Source organism: Erythrolamprus reginae, chromosome 1, assembly GCF_031021105.1.
Source record: "Erythrolamprus reginae isolate rEryReg1 chromosome 1, rEryReg1.hap1, whole genome shotgun sequence".
In the NCBI taxonomy this organism is placed as follows: Eukaryota; Metazoa; Chordata; class Lepidosauria; order Squamata; family Dipsadidae; genus Erythrolamprus; species Erythrolamprus reginae.
In genome coordinates, this window is record NC_091950.1 from 390,692,397 (window position 1) to 390,708,599 (window position 16,203).

Consider the following 16,203-nt stretch of genomic DNA (forward strand, 5'->3'; position numbering starts at 1 on the left):
GCTCAAAAAATAAAGGGAACATTCAAATAACAAATCCTAGATCTGAATGAAGGAAATATTCTCACTGAATATTTTTTTTCTGTACAAAATTGAATGTGCACAACAGCATGTGAAATTGATTGTACATCAGTGTTGCTTCCTAAGAGGACAGTTTGATTTCATAGAAGTTTGATATATTTGGAGTTATATTGTGTTGTTTAAGTGTTTTCTTTATTTTTTTGAGCAGAGTTGAGAGAACAGTCAGATTTTTTTAAAGGCTTCTGGAAGGACACAAAAGTGAGAACCATATGGATCTCAGAGGGAACCACATTTTAGGGAGTGGGCACTGCAAAAGAGAAGGCATGCTTCAAATTCAGGTAGATTGTGTTGTTCAAAGAGCCTAGGAGCATTTATTTATTCATTTTATTTATTTATTAGATTTGTATGCCGCCCCTCTCCGAAGACTCGTAAAAACAATATAGTAGTAGAACAAATCTAATATTAAAAAACATATAAAACCCTATCATTATTTTAAAAAAACCAAATAGCACATTCATACCAAACATAAAACAAAGTATAAAAAAGCCTGGAGGAAAGGTGTCTCAACTCCCCCATGCCTGGTGGTATAAGTGAGTCTTGAGTAGTTTACGAAAGACAGGGAGGGTGGAGGCAGTTCTAATCTCTAGGGGGAGTTGGTTCCAGAGGGCCGGGGCCGCCACAGAGAAGGCTCTTCCCCTGGGTCCCGCCAAACGACATTGTTTAGTCGACGGGACCCGGAGAAGACCAACTCTGTGGGACCTTATCGGCCGCTGGGATTCGTGCGGTAGCAGGCAGTTCCGGAGGTACTCTGGTCCAATTCAAGTTTCAAGTTTTATTGGATTTATATGCCGCCCCTCTCCGAAAACTCGGGGTGGCTAACAACAATCATAAACAATGTACAATAAAATCCAATACTAAAAGCAATTTAGTGCCAATGCCATGTAGGGCTTTAAAGGTCATAACCAACACTTTGAATTGTGACCGGAAACTGATCGGCAGCCAATGCACGCCACGGAGTGTTGAAGAAACGTGGGCGAATCTTGGAAGATGTCATGTCAAACCTATAGGCTTCTACTGGCTGGGCAAAATTACAGAACACAGATGGTCCCTTAGATCAGTGTTTCCCAACCTTGGCAACTTGAAGATATTTGGACTTCAACTCCCAGAATGCTGGCTGGGGAATTCTGGGAGGTGAAGTCCAATATATCTTCAAGTTGCCAAGGTTGGGAAACACTGCCTTAGATAACCAAGCCTTATGCTGCATAAGGCTATGGAAATCGGCATTTACTTCTTGCTATTTTGCCTGTGTGGGAAGATGATTTCTCCACCATAAGCCATGATGGCACAGTGGTTAGAATGCAGTATTGCTGGCTGACTCTGCTCAAAGCCAGGAGTTCGATCCTAACCAGCTCAAGGTTGACTCAGCCTTCCATTCTTCCAAGGGCGGTAAAATGAGGGCCCCATATTGTTGGGGGGGGGGAAGCAATACTCTGACTCTATAAACCTCTTAGAAAAAGCTGCAAACCATTGTGAAGGTTGACTCAGCCTTCCATACTTCCAGAAGAGATCATGACAGCTGTCAGCCTGGATAGCTTTAAGGCAGGATTAGACAGATTCATGGATGCCAAGTGTATCGGTGGTTATTGAAATGGATGTCCAAGTGCCGCCTCTATGTTGATTGAGGCAGGCAGGATTCTCTTGGGTACCATTTGTTGGGGGTCAAGGGAAAGGGAGGATTTTGCCTTCTCTTTCTGCTCAAGATCCCCAAGGACAATTGGTGGCACAGAGTGACACAGAATGCTGGACTCGATGGGCTTTGGCCCTATTCAGCATGGCTTTTCTTATGTTCTTATGTGCCAAGATCGGTAAAATGAGGACCCATATTTTTGGTTGGGGGGAGGCAATATGCTAACTCGGTTTAATGGTTTGCATGCAGTATTGCTGGCTGGCTGCTCACTGCCAGGAGTTCGATCCTAACCAGCTCAAGGTTGACTCAGCTTTCCATCCTTCCAAGGTCGGTAAAATGTGGACCCATATTGTTGGGGTGGGTGGGGAGGTGGAGGCAATTCCCTGACTCTATAAATTGCTTAGAAAGAACTGCAAACTACTGTGAAGCAGTACATAAGTCTAAGTGCTATTGCTATTGCTATTAAATAGTTTTTGTGGCACCCTGAATAATGTGAGCGAAACTTATCTCACCCATCCCTGTCTGCCCCACGGAATTCTGTGGCTCTGGTGGCCAGAAACACTTTGCATAAAGGGAAGTGCCAGAAATGGAGCATTGGTGCTTATGCCTTCAGACAATTTGTTCTTCCCTAAACTATGTTCTCTTCTAAAAGCAACAAACTCTTACCTGAGTTAATCCAATCTGTCCAGTCATCACTTTGGAAAAAGGTCCTTCAGAGCCACCATGCTGAACAACTTTTTGAAAGAAATCTCTGGAAGTTGAAGAACACATTCACACAAATTAGGGAATTACAGTTCTTTTCAAGTCATACAGCAGCTTGGCTCCGGTCATCACACCTATGGTAGAAAACTGTGCATCTACCGTATGTTTCAGAGTATAGGACGCACCTTAGTTTTTGGGGAGGAACATAGAGAAAAGAATCTGCTTAATAATAAATAAAAATAAATATACTGAGTAGCATGATAATTGGCACAAGGGTTAGTTCCAGAAGTAGACTTCAGATTATTTCTATAGTTCATCTAATTAGTTGTAGATATCCACAATTGTCACATCTATCCCTTTTTATAGTCTCTAAAACAAAAGAGAACTTTGTTTTACACCAATACAGAAATCATGTCTTCCTGACTCAACAATAGATGCTCACAACGCAATTAAAATGTTATGATTTCTCTTTTTGGGATCCCACCACAATGTGGCATTTTCTCCAATTCATACTGAAGTGAAATCGCTTTTTGTAGCACTTGCTTCAAGATACCTTTTGCTTCTTTTTTTCCCCAAACCCAAACATTTATTATAGAATTAAGAACAACAGCCAACGAGAAGTGGGTTCCTAACCAACAGGTGCTGTGCCAGGACCATTTATTGCTGGGCATCCTCCAGAGGAATGGGGCGGGGAGAGATGGCCGGGCACCCACTCCAAATCCTGCAATCTGGGGCCCTGGGGGGGGAGGGGAGATGACTGTGCACCCACCTCAGCTCGGGCAATGCCTGATGGGGCTTCCCTCATTTAGCCTTGGGGGCAGAACCCGGGCTGATTTTCGACAGCACGGAGCGTGCATCAAGAGTTAGTACAAGGTACATGGTTGTTAGGGTTTGCCATTGTAAACTATCTATTGTAGTCTCTTGTACTATCACTTTAAATATTTTAGGCTGGTTCGCCATAAGAGGGCGCCAGTACTCCTTCCCTCGATGCTTTTTTGCTCATTCGCTTTTGCTTTGCCTTGAGTGCTTGTTATGGATTGTTTCTATTTTGTATACAGTGGTACCTCGTGATACAAACCCCCTGTGATACAAACATTTCGAGATACAAACCCGGGGTTCAGAAATTTTTTGCCTGTTCATACGAACTTTTTTCGACTTACGAACCCACCGCAGATCGCAAAATGGCGCTCTGCTGGGCGCCGCCGCCCGGCTGTCACCTTTTAAAACAGCCAGGGGGCTTCTCGGCGTTCTCCCGAACCCAAACTTTTCGGGTTCGGGAGGCCGCTGAGAAGCGCCGCCGCCCGCCTGTCACCTTCTGAAACAGCCGGGGGACTTCTCGGCGTTCTCCAAAACGCCGAACCTGGAAGTTCGGCAAAAGTTCGGGTTCAGGTTTGGGTTCCAGGGTCCGCCAAGAAGAGCCCGACTTTTTTCAGAAGGTTACAGCCGGGCCCCGCCGCCCGACGGAGCACCATTGTTGCGATCGGTGGCGGCGTTTTTGGCTGATCTGAAGGCTGAAACGGAGGTGGGGAATCCCAATAGGGAATTCCATGAGCGGAGCTTTGACGTCACGAAGACGTCCTTCCTGGAGGCCACGTTTCGGCCGACCAGGAAGGATGTCTTCGTGACGTCAAAGCTCCGCCCATGGAATTCCCTATTGGGATTCCCCACCTCCGTTTCAACCTCCAGATCGGCCGAAAACGCCGCTGCCGATCGTAAAACCAGCGCTCTGCTGGGCGCCGCCGCCCGCTTGTCACCTTCTGAAACAGCCGGGTGCTTCTCGGCGGCCTCCGGAACCTGAACCCGAACTTTTGTCAAACTTCCGGGTTCGGCATTCGGGAGAACGCCGAGAAGCCCCCCGGCTGTTTCAGAAGGTGACAGGCGGGCGGTGGTGCTTCTCGGCGGCCTCCCGAACCCAAACCCGAAAAGTTCGGCAAAGGTTCGGGTTCGGGAGAATGCCAAGAAGCCCCCCGGCTGTTTTATAAGGTGACAGCCGGGCGGAGGTGCCCAGCAAACGCCATTTTGCGATTCCCCCCCCCCCTTGCATTCATTAATCGCTTTTACATTGTTTCCTATGGGAAACATTGTTTCATGTTACGAACTTTTCGCCTTACGAACCTCCTTCAAATCCAATAAATAATAATAATAATAATAAAAAATAATAATAATTACTGTATATGTAAATAGTACTTATTAAGCATAACTAAGTCTGTGTCTTTTTCTTTGGCTTTACCACACATCCACATTCTGTTAAAATTCTCTGCTCAGTGTATGTCAAAGGTCTCATAGCCTAGCTATACCGAGACATACCAACATCAAGCACAAGCACACAAGGAGAGAGACTCGGGGGAGGGGAGGCAGGTGCGAAAACCAGCCGCAGAGATTGGTGTCTTTTTTTCCACGACAGGACAGGACATGCAAAGGCAAAATGTTACTGAAATGGGGTGTTGCTGCCACACAGCACTTTGCAAATAGCTTGGAGAGGGGGGGGGGAACGGACCGAGAGCCAGGGGGGTCCGTTGGGTGAAAACGGGGCCAACATGTCCATTTGCAGCTTTTTAGTACAAAAAAGAAAAAAAAAGAGGTACTTTTTGCTTCAAGCAGGCACAATGCACACCTCTGGTTTTCCTTTTTTTATGCCCTAATCCCAGAATTGCAAGTGAATACATGCAAACACTGGCCAAACAAATTACGCAAGGGATAGTTCATTCTGCTAAGCTGTAACAACAAATGTTATATGTAAGTGTGGCCAGGTAAACTATCAAGAGCCAATGCAGTGGTACCTTGTCTTACGAACGCCTCTTCTAACGAACTTTTCGAGGTACAAACCCGGTATTTAAGATATTTTTGCCTCTTCTTCCGAACTATTTTCACCTTAGGAACACAAGCCGCCGCTGCTGGGATGAAGGGGTTTCTTTTTTTCTTTTTTGAAGAAAGAAAAGGGAGGGGCGGCTTGGAGAGAGCGAAAGAGTTTGCATTAAGAAAGCAAAGAGAACGGAATGCTTGCAGAGGTAATGAAAGGGTGTGTTTGAAGAAAGAAAAGGGAGGGGCGCAACCCTTGCCTTTCGTCGTTCCCTCTCACCCTTTCCCCTAGCCTTGCTTCTTCCACCCGCCCCCTTTCGCTGCTCCTCTCTGCCCTCCGTTTGCCTCCCTTCTAAAGTTTGGGATTTTCCTGAAGGATTTGCATACATTATTCGCTTTTACATTGATTCCTATGGGGAACATTGTTTCGTCTTACGAACTTTTCACCTTACGAACCTCATCCTGGAACCACCAATTAAGTTAGTAAGACAAGGTATCACTGTATATGCCAATGGGAATGATTGATTTTTTTAAGGAACCTGGTTTTCAGATTGCTAGTTTTAAATGTAATTGGATTTAAGGTATTTTGCATTTTTTTATATATGTTGTAAGCCACTCCGAGTCCTCACAGAGGGGCAGCATATAAATCTAATCAATCAATAAATAAACTACCGGAGACAGTAGTAGTAAGTAGTAGCTAATACTTTAAAAAATAAACTTGAAGTTGCTAATAGACATTTTGGTCTTTCTTATTCTTCCGCACACCTCCATTCCTCTCTCCTTTTTATTTTGCTTGGTATTATTGAAAAACAGATGAAAAAGGAACAGTACTATCTTATACTACATTTAATAACAGCAACAAGAATAACCATAGCTGAATTCTGGAAAAATGAAGTTATGCTGAACGAATGCAACTTAATAAAAAAAATGTTGGACTGTGCTGAATCAGACAAGCTCACAATGGAGCTAAAAGAACAAGATAACTCAAAATACTATCAAATATGGAATGACTTTTATACATAGATGAATAAAAGAATAACTACTAGCAGCGCTGCGTGACAATAAACGTTACAAATAAACACAAACAACTTAAGAATTAAACCTTAATATAACTCTTTTCTATGTTTAGTTAATGGAATATAAGATTTCAAATAGTAAAACAAAAACCAAAGAATGTAATATTGCATACTATATGCTATTGACCACTGGTTACAATACCGCTAAGAATTAAATTAAGGAGGCTGTCAATTAAGCCAGCCTCAGGAGGGGAGAGGAGATATATTACAGACTTGTCTTTTAATTTTTTGTTTGTACTGTAAGTAATGTACTGTAAGTTGTAAATGTTTATCTGTTCAACTGTTTATATGTAAATAAAAGTCATTTTACAAAATAAAAAAAATAAACTTGAAGTTGCTAATAGACATTTTGGTCTTTCTTATTCTTCCACACCTCTCCATTCCTCTCTCCTTTTTATGGGACCTTCAATCCATCTTGGCTCTAGGTGACTTTGTGGACTACTCCTGATGTTTTCCTGGCAGCGGTACCGTAAATGGTTTCTCACTGCCCTCTTCCTACGGCTAATAGGATACAACAATCCCAGAATCATCCATCTGATTTCCATGCTTAACACATAGCTAGCATATAGAGGTAGTCCTTAGCTACTTAACATATCCAATGACCTAAGTGCTAGAGCCCACTGTAACAACATTGTCAAAAAAGCATTAAGAGTTGTTAATCTATTCTTATGTAGCCTCTTCTCTGATAACATTGAACTGCTAACCAGAGCTTACAAAACATTTGTCAGACCAATTCTAGAATACAGCTCACCTGTATGGAAACCCGCACTGCATATCAGACATTAATACAATTGAGAGCGTCCAGAAATACTTCACTCTTCCTCTCGCAACAAAGTACCTTACTTCACCAGACTTGAAATGCTGCGATTAGACAATTTACAACTACATTGCCTCTGATCTGATCTAATTGTAATTCATAAAATTATACCAAAATGTCCTTCCTGTTCTACTTCACCTTCAACTGCAACAACACATGAGCATGTAATAGATACAAACTAAATGTAAACCGCTCCAAACTAGATTGCAGAAAATACGACTTCAGCAATAGAGTGATCAACGCCTGGAATGCACTACCTGACTCTGTGGTTTCTTTCCTAAACTCCAAAACCTTTAATCTTAGATTGTCTACAGTTGACCTCTCCCCTTTTCTAAGAGGTTTGTAAGGGGTGTGCACAAGTGCACCATTGTGCTTACCATCCCTGTCCTACTGTCTATTGTCTTCTTCTTTTATCTGTTATCTAATCCATGCTTGACAAAATAAATAAATAAAATAAACTTGGACATACAGTAGTCCAATTGCACAACCTACTGTGCAGAGGTTTGTGGTTAAGCAAATGATATGGTCATTAAACAAACCCATTGTGCTCTATAGGGCGTATTTGTTTTTACCAGAAACCAGAAGTAAATGCTGGGTTTCAGACCAGCTTCTGAGAGCTACCAATGCATTTGTACAGACAGCCAAAGAACTCTTATTAAGTAGGAAGGGACCCGTTATCCCATTTTGTACTGGAGATTATATATTGTTCTGACAGCTCTATAAAATGGACTAGTATGAATGTCTAGCTCACAGGTGTGTATTGCTCAACCATGATTTATTGTAAATTATTATCATGTGAACACATTGAGGTGTGTGGACATCAGAGCATTGAATTTGGGTCATTAGTCCCTTTTTCAGGGTGCAGCATAACTTGTAATGTAGCAACCAGTTGTAAATCAAAGGCTATAATCTTTCTGTCCCTTACAACCAAACTGGCTCTCTTTGATTTTCTCCATAGCATAAAATAGTTTCTAGGAGCAACATTGATAATATACTTCATCTGTTTCAGTAAACCAACAATAACATGCCCATTCATAAATTAAGTTTCTTTTAAAGAACTGTCAATCAGTTCACCACAAATCACCACTTAATTGCAACACACTTCTAAAAAAAGCGGAACTATAAAAGGAAATTATTTTATTCTAGGATTATTAAATAAATAAGAATAACAGGATTGGAAGGGACCTTGGAGGTCTTCTAGTCCAAACCTGTGGACAAGTGGTTATCCAACATTTTCTTAAAAACTTCCAGTGTTGCAGTATTCACAACTTCTGGAGGCAAGCTGTTCTGCTGATTCTAACTGTCAGAATTTTTTTTCCTTTGTTCTAAGTTACTTCTCTCCTTATTTAGCTTCCACCTATTGCTTCTTGTTCTACCCTCAGGTGCTTTGGAGAAGAGGTTGTCTCCTTCTTTGTGGCAACCCCTGAGATATTGGAACACTGCTATCACCCTGGTCCTTCTTTTCATTAAATTAGACATACCAATTCCTGCAACTGTTCTTCATACCCTCCAGTCTCTTAATCACCTTTGTTGCTCTTCTCTGCACTCTTTCTAGAGTCTCAACCATCTTTTTTACATCGTGGTGGCCAAAACTGAATGCAGTATTCCATGTGTGGCCTTACCAAGGCATTATAACTTGGTATTAACACTTCACAAGATCTTGATTCTATCCCTCTGTTAATGCAGCCTAGAACTGTGTTGGCTTTTTTGGCAGCTGCTGAACACTGTTGGCTCATATTTAAATGGTTGTCCACCAGGACTCCAAGATCCTCTCACAGTTACTATTGTTGAGTAAGGTATATGAAAAAATATTGGTCAGTGATGGTGAACCTTTTTTGGTTCATATGCCAAAAGGATGTGTGTAGGTGTGTGTGCATGTTCCCACATCTATTTCCTCTCCTTCCCATGCATGCACACACAAACACCCACACTGCCCCTGCGCATGATCCCCCCCTCCATCCCTGCACATGTGCACAGGTCTCACTGAAGCCTGGGACATGAAAAAAACAGCCAAATCGGAAGTTCGGGAAAACACACTTCCGGTTTGCAGGTTGTGCATTTTTTTGCATTCTGGGGCTTCAAGAAGCTTCCCCGAACCCTCTGGAGTGCAAAAAACAGCACAACGGGCAAACTCGAAGAGAATTTTATGAACTTCCAGTTTTTCCTTTGGCTGGGTTTTTTTTTTTGCACTCTGGGACTTCAGGGAAGCTTCTTTGAAGCATCCAGAGGGCAAAACAGCCTTTCCCAAGGCTGAAAATCAGCTGACATAGGACAATGTCTTGCATGCCCTCCCATATGGCTCCACGTGTGCCCTGTGGCACGCCTGCCATAGGTTCGCCATCACCAGTATAGGTTCTCCTGCTTGACTGGGGGCTTCCAGCTCTATTCTATTCAATTTGAAGGGTTGCTAAACAAACTTCCTCCAGAAGTTTTCATAATTTATTTCTCTGCAGTTTTCCTCAAGAGGAGCAAATCAAGTGAGAAAGGCAGCAAGTAAAGTTAAAAAATAAAAATAAATAAAAAATAAATAATTCTGAGGCTGATCGGAGGTTAAGAAATATGAAATATAAATAAATAAATGCAATGTATAAATAAATAAAATAAAGTTCTTTGCACTTTTTGTGCTATTTTTGGTTGGTCCCAAGGAAACTACTTCTCAACGCCTTCAATTGGCTCTTGCTGTTTTGCATTAAAGAGGATCGTTAATGTATAACTGCTTTCAACTCTTATTATGGAAAATTTGAATACCCATTACAGCAATGAATTATGGGTTAGTAAAAAAAATTGCCTATGTCTTCATGTAATTTACGAATATTTTATGTTCTTTTGGATAACTTTTTAATAATATATTTGGCTGACTTATTAATTTACTCCGAGGACCCTACTCTCCATGTGGAACAAGTTCATACAATTCCTTAATATCCTTACAATCACATGCTTTATGTTAAGCTATAAAAATATATCTTTGATTTGTCTCTTTTGGATTATTAAGCCGGCCATATTTCTTTGGTAGAATTTAGATGAAGCCAATTAAAATAAATCTGTTCTGAATGGGAAATCCTGACTCCACCTGTACTACGAACAGACTTTTTTAAAAAGCAGCCTGCAGTTATCTAGTTTCAATTTACTTTATTCTTACTTTACAGGTAAGGAAATCTGTTTATAGGCCCTCTTGGTAAAAAGAGTATTCTATCTACTAAAATCCTACAGTAAGGTCTGGTAGAGATTATTGCTTAGGAGACCAATGTAGGGTTAAGGTCACTGAATGTCAAGTCCCAATTTCCAATGATATCTCCTCTTAGACCAGTGGTTCTCAATCTTTCTAATGCCATAACCCCTTAATAGAGTTCCTTATGTTGTGGTGACCCCCAATCATAAGTCTAGCGCCAATTCTCCCATCATAGCTTTAAGCTGATTGGTAGGAAGGTCAGAGGGACACCCCCACTGTAAACGCCTGATTGGTCAGATTGTAAAAAATTGTTCCAAGGCGCAGGAATAGAAGTTTTAGTTCCTAACACCATGGGAAATTTGTCTTTTCCCATGGTCTTAGGCAACCCCTGTGAAACTGTCATTTGACCCCCAAAGGGGCTCTAACCCCCAGGTTGAGAACCACTATCTTAGGCAGATCTGATTCCTATGCATTATTATAAGGGTAATGATAATGTTCTATCAAACTGAGCTGTTATGCATTATATCCATGGGAAAAGCAACTAGTGCATTACGTAACAGGCAAGTTGTTAACCAAACACCTTAAGTAACCTCTGATGGTTTTGCAATACTATAAAACTTGCCTGGGTTATCATAATACAAACGAAATAACTGTTGAGAATCAATATACAGGAGAAATGATAATTATTAACTAGCTTAGAAAGTTCTGACACTGGCACCAGAAATTTTAAAGTGCATTCTCTATATACCCGTGTTTTGTAAAATCTCCCTACATCCTCTCAGGTGTTCACAAAATCAGAACTATTTGCTAGATATTGAAAATATACCAGAACTTAAATATCTAATTGTCTTTTCAATTGACTGATTTTATAATGGTTGCTTTTATAATGGTAGTAAACTGCTTTGGTATTTTTTTTACAAAAAGCAGTATATAAATCTTAAATAAATTAGTGAACAGTCTTCATGACAAATCACAAATACAATCATTGTGCATTATTTCCTGGTTAGAATAGAATAGAATAGAATAGAATTCTTTATTGGACAAGTGTGATTGGACACACAAGCAATTTGTCATTGGTGTATATGTTCTCAGTGTACATAAAGGAAAAGATACATTTGTCAAGAATCATGAGATACAACACTTAATGATTGTCAAAGGGATCAAATAAGCGATCAGGAAACGATATTAATATAAATCATAAGTATACAAGCAACAAGTTACAGTCATACAGTCATTAGTGGGAGGAGATGGATGATAGGAATGATGAGAAAAAACTACTAGCAAAAGTAGTTGAGACTTAGTAAATATTTAGCTTCCTTCTCATTTTCCATACATTTTCCTTTCCATTTCTCCTAATTTCCAGTAGTTCTCTGACACCCAGATTTGTTTCCCTGTTCTGGCTAATGTATCACACACATCAGTGAAACTATAAAAATAAACAATTACTACAACGCCTTTGCTTACAATTGAGCATAACAATGCTAACTGCAAGACGGCACCGGAATTTCTCCCCCTTAATTTCAAATTCCCCAAAATCCCGAAGAACTTTGCACACATGGATTCTCTCAATGCTGCAGATCAATGGATATAATGCCAGCTCTACACATTCGTATCCCTATATTCAAAATCGCCCATTCAATCAAGAGACTTTGGTGAAATTCTAACCACTTGGTGCTTTTGAATTAACCCATGGCGTGTATACGCAGTGAAAGTCGACCGCTACCGGCCCACAGCAAAACTTTTCTTCCACGCCTTGAAGTACAAGGAAAAAGCGCCACAGGCCTTTATGCTTATTAAGCCAACTGCAGTTGCAAGAAATTAAAAGTTTTGCACCATAACTGCGGGCGGGCGCAGCACACGTATTGCTAAAGACGTCGTAAGTAAAGACACAGAGAGTCGGACGGGCGGGCACGTCCCCCCATCACCGGTTCTGCTACCTTCAGTTACCCACCCAGGCAAGCCCAGAGTCTTCTCCAGAGTTCGGAAAAGTATTCGATTGCTGCTGCCCAAAAGGACGCCTCCCAGGTCGAACAAGACTACAAGCGGCCGCGTCCCCGCCATGGCTTTCCGAGGCCGCCGCCGCCGACCACCAGACGCCCTGAAGCAGCGTACAGGACAGCACTGTACTGTCGCTTAAGAAAAATACTGTATAAATAAATCATAACACAAGCCACGCCCGCCGCAAGCCACACCTCCCCGCTTTTTAGGAGCTCGTGGGGCCAGGCCCCCGGCGACTCAAGGCAATCTCTTTCAAACCAGAGACGAAATATTCTGGGTCCTAGCGCCTGCCTGCGAAACAAAACAGGTCGCGGTGGTGGTGGGAATAGAATAGAATAGAATTCTTTATTGGCCAAGTGTGATTGGGCACACAAGGAATTTGTCTTGGTGCATATGCTCTCAGTGTACATAAAAGAAAAAGGTACATTTGCCAAGAATCATGAGGTATAACATTTAATGGTTGTCATAGGGGTCAAATAAGCAATGAGGAAACAATCAATATTAATTAAAATCTTAAGGATACAAACAACAAGTTACAGCCATGCAGTCATAAGTGGGAGGAGGTGAGTGATAGGAGTGATGATAAAAAACTAGTAGTAATAGTAGTGCAGACTTACTAAATAGTTTGGCAGTGTTGAGGAATTATTTGTTTAGCAGAGTGATGGCATTCAGTGAAAAACTGTTCTTGTGTCTAGTCTTGTTGTCTCATCAAAGATCCTCCCAGCTATTTCCTACACTGCATGAATTGGAATGGCTATAAGCAACACATGAAACAAAGGTTGGTGCTTATCGGGACGGCTACCAATCAGTGGTGCTTTGTCTCTGAAATGTAGATTCTGTAAGTATTATTATTCATTCTTTCATTGATTCACTCACTCACTCACTCACTCACTCACTCACTCACTCACTCACTCATTCATTTAATTAATTAATGTATATGCCACCCAATTCCCAAAGGACTCTGGGTGGCTTACAGTGAAGATCAACATCAAAAAGGTAAAAAATGACCCCATGATTGATTCTTGATTGATTTTTACAATCCTCCTCCTGGAAAATTAAATGTATTGTTTCTTTTTGTACATTCTAGGGAATAAAGCAGGTCTTAATCTTCTTCTCTACAATAGACTTCTGAAGAGTGCTATATGCCTCAATCCAATCTTTTCAAATATTCCTAGTTTCTGCAGACTCCATAAAACCTGATTATTTTTCTCCCCTTTTCCTAAACTTGTTCAACTGTTCAAAAAAGTCTGGATTTTACTTATTGTTCAGTTTTGAACACAACGCTCATTGAGATCTGACTACCATATTGTCAATTGAAGCTACATCCCCCTGTGATTTTACATTTGTATTCCTGTTCACCTAAGAATAAATTGCATTTGCTCGTTTTGCAGCCATGCCATACGACTCACTCACGATCGTTTTGCTGACAAATACTCATCCAAGATCTGTTTCACAAAGATTATTACCAAGCTAGGTAACCACGATCTTATATTTCTGGACTTGATTTCTTAACTGAAGAACTTTGCATTTGTCTTAGCAAAGTTTGATTCTGTGACTTTCAGTCCATTTTTCTAACCTATCAACAAACTTTTTAATTTTATTTTTATTAGTAATATTTAGTATTAGCCAAACTTTTCGTCATTTACACTTCCCCTCCAGTTTCTTTTCCAAGGCATTAATAAAAATATTAAAGACTCTATGAATCAGGAAAGGCGGTCTATTCAGTATTATTATTATTATTATTATTATTATTATTATTATTATTATTAATTAGATTTGTATGCCGCCCCTTTCCGTAGACTCGTATCATTCATGTTTGTTAGGGAAACACTGATGAATATCGACAAATGATATGCCAAGCTAGATACAATATCATAAATTACTCTGACAAATGTTTAACCAAAAACATATAGTGTAAACTAAGTCTGTCACATTTCTACCATCTACTGAGGTAATTTGTTCATTTAAAAAATAATAAACTTAATATGGCAATAATTTTTTAAAACTCCACTCTGATCTTTGGATAATTACTCACTTATTTTCAATGGTTCAACTTCTGATCTACTCTATAATCTTCCCAGGTACAAATTTCAGATTTACTGGTGTTTAATTCCATCAGTACCACTATATTCATTCACTTGGATTTCTGAATAGATTTAACATATTTATTTATTTATTTATTTATTTATTGGATTTGTATGCCGCCGCTCTCTGTGGACTTGGGGCGGCTATATATCGCAAATATTCCTTTGTATTTCTATTATAACTTTTCCCTTTGAACAAATTATGTCCTTCAATGGCTATATTCCAGTCATCAGAATGCTCTCACCAGGTTTTCAATATGTTTACTGAATCATATTTTCCTTCCTGTATAAAGAGTTCAGGCTCATTAGTTTTCCATATTCTTACCATTAGTGTTTAGATATAAAGGTCTTGAAGCCAATGTTATTTCCGAATGTTCATTAAATAGAAACATAAATACATAGAAGTCTGACGGCAGAAAAAGACCTCGTGGTCCATCTAGTCTGCCCTTATACTATTTTCTGTATTTTATCTTAGGATGGATATATGTTTATCCCAGGCATGTTTAAATTCAGTTACTGTGGATTTATCTACCACATCTGCTGGAAGTTTGTTCCAAGGATCTACTACTCTTTCAGTAAAATAATATTTTCTCATGTTGCTTTTGATCTTTCCCCCAACTAACTTCAGATTGTGTCCCCTTGTTCTTGTGTTCAGTTTCCTATTAAAAACACTTCCCTCCTGGACCTTATTTAACCTTTTAATATATTTAAATGTTTCGATCATGTCCCCCCTTTTCCTTCTGTCCTCCAGACTATACAGATTGAGTTCATTAAGTCTTTCCTGATACGTTTTATGCTTAAGACCTTCCACCATTCTTGTAGCCCCATTGAATGGCCTAGTTGGCCCCATTGAAGCAATGCTTTCTACAGTGTAAATCTTTTTCTGGAATGATTCCTTTCTTGCAAAGCCAAGGTCATATTTTGTTCTTTACCACCAGAAGTACAGAGGAGGTTTGTGGACCTGCAGAGGCCGGACTGGTCCACGTGGTGAACTTGGGGGTGTGGGGATGATGGATGGATGAGGAACTGACGGATGAACCTTAACCTGGGTGGGGAACTGTAGGATAGTTAGTACCAGTTTGACTACAGTGTGTGCCAACATGGCAATGTCAATAAATTGGACTTGTTAGAACGGCAAGGATTTATTTCTCAGATATTATTTGGAACCTTGACATTAAACTGGTCCTAACTATCCTACAATTCCCCACCCAAGTTAAGGTTCATCCATCATCCCCACACCCACAAGTTCATCACGTCCAGCATCTCCACGTCCACGAACCTCCTCCATACTTCCACTGGTGCAGAACAAAAGATGACCTTGGCTTTTCAAGAAAGGAATTTGTTGTGGCTAGTATCTCTCCCCCTCATTCAACCACCCTTCCCAATTCCCACCGCACTACTCTAATTGTGGCAGACCAAAACCTCTAACTCAAATGATGGCTTCGGACTAACAGGCCGCCCCCCCTTTTCAAGTCTTGCATGTCCTGCAAAGGTTTTCCTTTCTTGAAAAACCAAGGTCATTTTCTGTTCTGCACTAGCGAAAGTACGGAGGAGGTTCGTGGCTGTGCAGATGCCAGACTGGTCAACGTGATGAACTTGTGGGTGGGTGGATGGTCAATGAACCTTAACCTGGATGGGGAACTGTAGGAAAGTTAGTACCGGTTTGACTACAGTGTGTGCCAACATGGCTCTGTTAATAAATTGAACTTGGAAGAACGCCAAAGATCGGACTCTGATTTATTTCTCAGATGTTATTTGGAACCTTGACAACAAGTTTGAAGTATTTTTTCAAGTAACTGATATTATTTCAATAGTTAATATAATATAATAACAAAGTGAGAAGGGACCTTGGA

General features: G+C 40.6%; 1 protein-coding gene across 1 annotated transcript in view; it reads right to left on the reverse strand.

Annotated features, from left to right (window-relative positions):
- The window catches only part of EPHX2 (epoxide hydrolase 2), a 96,813-nt gene extending 84,367 nt beyond the window's left edge, over positions 1–12,446 (reverse strand). The window contains exons 1-2 of the mRNA XM_070734897.1: positions 12,220–12,446; positions 2,372–2,456 (exon numbers count right to left, since the gene is read on the reverse strand). Coding sequence (XP_070590998.1) covers positions 2,372–2,456; positions 12,220–12,329 — 195 coding nt within the window. The 5' untranslated portion in view covers positions 12,330–12,446. The remainder of the gene's footprint in view (positions 1–2,371; positions 2,457–12,219) is intronic.
- Between the last annotated feature and the right edge of the window lie 3,757 nt (positions 12,447–16,203).